Raw genomic sequence first — 6,806 nt, forward strand, 5'->3', positions numbered from 1 at the left:
GCAGCACAGCCTGCTTATGGAGGACTGGATGTTCAGGGTGATTATGACACCCATAATCACGGGCATCTACCTCTGTTACTAAGTACCGCACTTCTGCGTTGCCCCAAGGTGTTACACGTCGCCTGGCCGCCATTTTGCCGCCACTAGTTACAAGCAAGGCCGCAGTAATGTCCTTTAACCCGCCCACAACGCATCAGCACCGTAAACCACGCCCACGACGCATCAACGTCACTGCGGTTATTATAGGACGCTACTGCGTTCGCGAAGGAAGCGGTCTGTATTGTAATCTCCAGGTCAGACCGAAGACGCTACTGCGTTCTAAAAGTTACGCATTATCAATACAGCGTCTCCGGTTGCACTGGAAGACTGGAGTGTTGGTGGTTTAATGTATGGATATGTATTTATGTTTAGATAGGTATTTATATTTGTACTAGATTGTGGCCCGATTCTAACGCATCGGGTATTCTAGAATATGCATGTCCCCGTAGTATATGGACAATGATGATTCCAGAATTCGCAGCAGACTATGCCCGTCGCTGATTGGTCGAGGCAACCTTTATGACATCATCGTCGCCATGGCAACCATTATGACATCATCGTCGCTGTGCCCGTCTCTGATTGGTCGAGGCCTGGCGGCCTCGACCAATCAGAGACGCAGGATTTCTGCGTCGATATTGTGCCCGTCTCTGATTGGTCGAGGCCAATGAGAAATGAATGAGAATGAGAAACAAAGCTTTTGCAAAGTAAAACACACAGTTTATTAGACAAATCAGTGCAATAATTAAAACAGTGTATAAATGTCAGTAGTAGCCCACTATAAGTTCTGATGCTGCCAAGTAACAGCACCAGGACCGTTAAAATATTGGCAGTAGTTGTCTCGGCAGGTCTTCGCATCGTGGGTGTTTCTGCCAGGTACCAATGGTTGAAGGCCTGCAATTTCGGGATCATTTGCGCGCCATTCACCGAGCTGCACTTCCCCATTTACTAGGCCCACAGAGTCCATGAAGCCAGGTGGACTGTACGCCAAAGCATCGCGACGGCAAAGGAAGTTGTGAAGCACACAACAAGCCAAATAAACGGAGTCTATCGATTCAAGCTTCATGTTAATAGGCGTGTGGAAAACTCTGAAGCGATTAGCCATGATACCGAATGCATTTTCTACAACCCGACGTGCCCTTGACAAGCGGTAATTGAAAATTCTTCTTTCCTCTGTTAGACTTTTTTGGGGGAACGGTTTGATAAGATTGGGATGAAGCGGGAAGGCCTCATCACCGACAAAAACAAAATTAAGGTTGCCTCTAGTCTCAGAGTTGGGAGGCAAGTGAAGTTCACAGTTGTTCAAACGCTCTCCAAAGAGTGTGTGCTCTAAAACACCACCATCGGAAACCCTTCCGTTTATGCCAACATCTACATTTATAAATTCGTAATTCGCGTTAACAAGGGCCATCAGGATGATGCTGAAATAGCCCTTATAATTAAAGAAGTAGGATCCGCTGTTCGGTGGTTGAGTGATCCGGACATGTTTCCCGTCCAAAGCCCCACCACAGTTAGGGAACTGCCAAAGCTGCTCAAAATCGGAGGCAATCTTTTTCCATTCCTCCTCCGTGTTGGGAAACTGTATGTAGCTACGTAGACTGTGGAAAATCGCATCACATGTCTCTGGAATTAGAATGCTGAGCAGGGTCCTTGAAATGGCTGAAGAAAAATGCAAGTCTTGTAGCGAGCGCCCGGTGGCCAGGAATCGCAGCGTGACTGCCAATCTTTCATCTGCCGGGATGGCAGCACGCATCGCTGTATCCTTCCGTTGAATCAGTGGAGTAATTCTTTCCAGTAAATGTTTGAAGGATTCCTCAGACATCCGCAGATAGTTGCGGAAATCATGAGGATTCTTATCCTGAAGCTCTCTTACAAGTTGCATGTGGGACAAATCAGACCTCTTCTGCAGCCATTCTCTGGTCCACATGCGACGCTTTCGTTTGGAACGCCTCTCTAGCATCCGGGCCTCATCTTGCCGCCGAGCTTCCTCAACCAGCAATGCAGCAAACACAACAGCACACTGCGCATTGTTCATGATGCTGCAAACTGAAACACATAAAAGAAAAAGATGAGAAAGTTAATAAATAAATAAATAAAAAAAAAAATTATAAAAAAATAAATGCACTCCATTCCGTTACCATGCATGACAGAAAACATGCTGTATGGGTGTGCAAGCACAAGACCCCCTAAAATAGCAGCCCGTGTAAAAGTATATGTGCACAGATAGCAGCCAAGCCCTCACTCCCTCCCTCCACAGCAATGATAGCAGGAAATTATTTGTAGGTGCCCTATAAAAAATTTAGGGGAAAATGAAAACGCACTTGCGACCCCAAACAATACCTACCGTGCACAATGTATAGTTGTCAGAAGAATCCTTGAAGAACAGATTATCGAAATGGAAGAGGAGTCGCAGGCCGGAGAACTCTACAACGATCTGCAATCCACCACGCGCTCAGGAACAAAGGACGGAAGTAAAATGTGTTGCCTCTTGGCCGCAAACCAATCAGAACGCAGTAGCGACCACCAATCGGAACTGAATGGGCGCGGAAAAAGCAACGCAAATGCACGCCTATATGTCGGTGTCTGAGTCGTCAATGAGGTCGTTGGTAAGGTGTCAAACACAGCGATGTGTGTTACCCAGCGGGACCTCAACGATCAAAAAATGGTCCAGGCCATTCCGACACGACCAGCGATCTCACAGCAGGGGCCTGATCGCTGCTACGTGTCACACATAGCGAGATCGCTACTGAGATCGCTGTTGCGTCACAAAACTTGTGACTCAGCAGCGATCTCGCTAGCGATCTCGCTATGTGAGACGGGGGCTTTAGGGGGGAATGAGAGGAGTGAGGGAGAAAATGAGAGGTGTGAGGGGGAAAATGAAAGATGTGATTGGGAAAATGAGAGGCGTGATGGGAAAATAAGACAAGTGAGGTGCTATAACTAACCACAGATATTTACTATGCCCAGGCAACGCCGGGCTCTTCAGCTAGTATACCAATATAAATGCTCGCCGCCCGGGCGTAGAACGGGTTCAATAGCTAGTATATATATATCCCCTTTGATTATCTATCTCTGGGGTCTGGAGAAACTTCAGAGCATAGTAAATGTCTTTTACTGGCAATTGGATCCCATTCGATTTGGATTTAATAAATTCAATGTAGATCAAAATAAATTTCACCAGCTGAATTTGAACGGATTGACCAAATACAAATTGTTTCAGATTCTCTCATTCCCATTAGTCAGTATATTGGACAATAGACAGTTGTCTTTTTTATTTCCTACAGGTTATCTGGGTTGAGATTAATAATTCCAACTCTTGTACATTAAGTAAAGCAGAATGTTTTCTTGAAAGTATAGATACATCAAACAATTTTTGCCAGAATTCTGATGTAAAACTGTTTGAAATGTTCCAAAATGTTGTAACTTTTGGTGTTTTACAAAAATTCTGGCCAAAACTTTTGAAAAGTACATGGAGCTTAATCAAGAGGGTGCAAGGGCAAGTGCAGCCGACAAAGGCATCATAATCTATGCCACTAAAATGGCATAAATTGCAACAAACGTGTACTGTACTTCAGTCACTGGCTGTGGAAAATTCCTTGTGGTGGAGTATGGCAGCTTAAAGTTACCCCAAAGCTTCTTAATAAATTTGGCACATCTTACTCCACTGCAGTCTTCCTCAATGTATAAATGTTTTCTACTTGTATATATAGGTGATTTAATTTAATAGAGTCATTTCCAATGTTTGGCTTCTACCTCAGAGGAAACGATGAGGCCTGACTTCTTCCACAATCTCTAAGACAAATTAGGAATGTAGAAAGCTTTCTCTCATGACAAAACAATGATTATCACAGGTAACAGGACCTCACATTAATCAGTGTTTTTCAAAGGAAAGGCCTCGGCCTGTATCCTTTGTCTGCTGTACTGGTAGGTAGTTTTTACAGGCTCTTTCAATGTGACAGACTTCTTTCTCTTTGCATTGCATTCTCTCAGAAAATGTTTCCCTTTCAGAAGCCTTTTTTTGAACCTTCTAGAAAGTGACTGTAGAAATCTGAACTTATAATGATGCTCTTTTATTTTTCCCAACAATGAACAATAGACCCCTCAATACTAATGGCAACAGTACATAGAAGCTACAACATGGAAAGAGAGCGTGGGGACCAATGAGAGGGGAAAAATCCATTATCTCGAGACATGCTGTATCATGTCATCAACAAAATCCTGTTTTCTGCAGCCAAATTTTTGCTGTCTCTTGATGAAAATATTGAAGTGCTCTGGAAATGAGTGACTAGATGAACTGAGGTAGGAGTGGAATGACATGCTGCCAGCCATTAGAGACGTTTGGAGACGATAACATTGACAAAGCAAATCATTTTCTATGTCTATGGAGGTATAGTTTGTACAATTTTATTTTGCTTTGTAGGAATTCAAAAAAATTAGTATTTTTCGGTGACGTGAAGACTTTCAGGACCCTGCCATTTATTTGGATTGAGCTGTGGTAAGAGGTGTTGATTTGCAAAAGCTAAGAAGGAACCATACAACTAAACAGGACGTGCGTTTTATTTATTTTTAGGATTGGTGCCTGTATCTGTAATCACATTCATTCATTGACTTCTGCACTCAACCAGGACCTGCCCCTAATAACTACAGGTGGCACGGAGCACCGCCTCCAATTGTTAACCTGGTAAATTCCGCTGTCAATAGCTAGCAGAGGCATTATCAGCATTCTGGCATGGTGGCGCATCAGTCTATTCTCCCATTGGTGTGAACCTTGACACGATCGCGGGACACCGATGGTTGCAATGACAGCAGTGAGTCTATTGTCATTAGCAGGGTTGCCAACTTGACTTTTTATTTTTTTCTAGACAGCTTCTCAAAAAATCACAGACAATATGTTTTACGGACACATTGTAAAACCATAATAAATCACTATGATAATAAGTGTTACATGTCTACAGACCATAATTCTGATATGAAGACATCAGCCGCAATCAGGGTGACCTGTAAAAAGTATGATAATTACATTAAAAATAATCTGTATAAGTTTATCCAGTTTCAAAACATCCATGGATGTCTTAAATTTTATTTACAGACAGGTAAAAAAAGTACCTTGTTTTTACCGACTCATCAGAAACTTCTGGAAGGTTGAAAAATCTTGTAATTTGATGAATTCCTTTGAAATCCTGCCTGTGGCTGGGATTCAAAGGAATCTTTGATTTTTACTATATATAGCAATGCTGTGGTAGTGCTGTATATAGTACAAGTGATCAGACGAATCAGGCACAGGCTCAAGTCCCCTAAGAGGACTAATAAATAAATAAATACAATGAAAAGTTTAAAAAAAGTTTTAAAAGATATGAAAAAAAAAGAGTTCAAATCACCGCCCTTTTCCCTCAGTAACCTCGTCTCGACATTGGACATATTCATATGTTATGGTCAGATGGTGCTTACCGACCTTAGACGTATGGATATTTCATAGCTTTAATGTGGCACGATGAATGCAGTCGTGGTGCTTGCATTAAAATTCCAGTGCCATCTGAGCATATGTAGTTGTCATTCCTAACAACGATCGCTGTGACTGGCTTTTCAGTTCTAAACAGTCAATTGCAGCATTTCTCTGTGTTTCAGGCAATCAGATTGAACGAAAAACTGATGTCCAGCCTAGGATCGGTGCGGTAAGAGCACCGATCATAGGCTGGAGCTTAGCAATACCAGGATAACCAGTACCAGCTCTGATTGGTGCGAGCGATGATGACATCGATCGCACCGATCAGAGCGCACAGATGCAGTGTGACCTGGCAGTGGCCACCCTGTACTTCATCATTCTACCTACGGATTTGTATAATGCTGTCCCTCTGAGTGCCGTGCTGGGCCTTGTGGTGTCACAGAAGCCTGTGTCATCACAATTCTTGCTGCTGCTGATTGCTTGTGCTCCTGCTGAAGGAAGAAGAGTTCCTTATCCCTCCCTGATCTTTGCCTGAGCCTTCCTAATCCACCCCAATCCCCCTCTATCTCCTTTCCACCCCCCTCTTCCCACCTCCCACTTTTGCCGCCGAGTGCTTAATCACTGATCAGTAAAGTTGAGCGACTTTTACTTTTTTAGGATCGAGTCGGGTTTCGCGAAACCCGACTTTGTGAAAAGTTGGGTCGGGTGAAATCGGCTGATTATTTTGAAAAGTCGGGGGCCGACCGAAACACGAAACCCAATGCAAGTCAATAGGGAATCAAAGTCGGCAGTGAGTGGAGGACAGGAAAACACCTACAGTGCCCATTTTAATGCCAAAAACATCAATTCTTATTTCTTAAGCTTGTCAATCTTAGTTTACTTTATAATAATAGTTAGGCATTGAAAACAGGGGGTCATTTGGCTAAAGTTGTGGGGGGGGGGGGTAGGGCTGGCTCAAGGTTTTCGTGGGCCCAGGAAATGCGGAATACGTCACGGCAGTGGAGCAGGGAGAGGTAAGTATTTCAACTCTGCAAGTGCTGTGATCCTGAGCAAGCAGGGGGGGCCCACTCGTTGGCACTTGGCACTGGCACAGGGCCCCTCATAGTACGGCGGTGTGTTTGATGGCGGGTGGCGCCTCCCACTGCCAGAGACACTTTTGCGTTCTATGAGGGGCCCTGTGCCAGTGACGTCACCAACGAGTATGCCCCCCCCACCTGATGAAGGAACCTGCACTTTCATTTGCACCTTCCTCTTTGTCCCCGTGTAAGGTGGTATAGTGTGCAGGAAGGAAAACCTGACTTTCAGCAGGGTCAGATTCAGGCTGTGT

General features: G+C 44.1%; 1 protein-coding gene across 1 annotated transcript; it reads right to left on the reverse strand.

Annotated features, from left to right (window-relative positions):
• Nucleotides 1–814: 814 nt before the first annotated feature.
• LOC138656856 (uncharacterized) lies at nucleotides 815–2,018 on the reverse strand. Its single transcript, XM_069744156.1, has one exon. It carries the CDS (start codon nucleotides 1,994–1,996, stop codon nucleotides 815–817), a length of 1,182 nt encoding a protein of 393 aa, XP_069600257.1. The 5' UTR covers nucleotides 1,997–2,018.
• Nucleotides 2,019–6,806: the final 4,788 nt, after the last annotated feature.

This window comes from Ranitomeya imitator, chromosome 1 (genome assembly GCF_032444005.1).
Source record: "Ranitomeya imitator isolate aRanImi1 chromosome 1, aRanImi1.pri, whole genome shotgun sequence".
In the NCBI taxonomy this organism is placed as follows: Eukaryota; Metazoa; Chordata; class Amphibia; order Anura; family Dendrobatidae; genus Ranitomeya; species Ranitomeya imitator.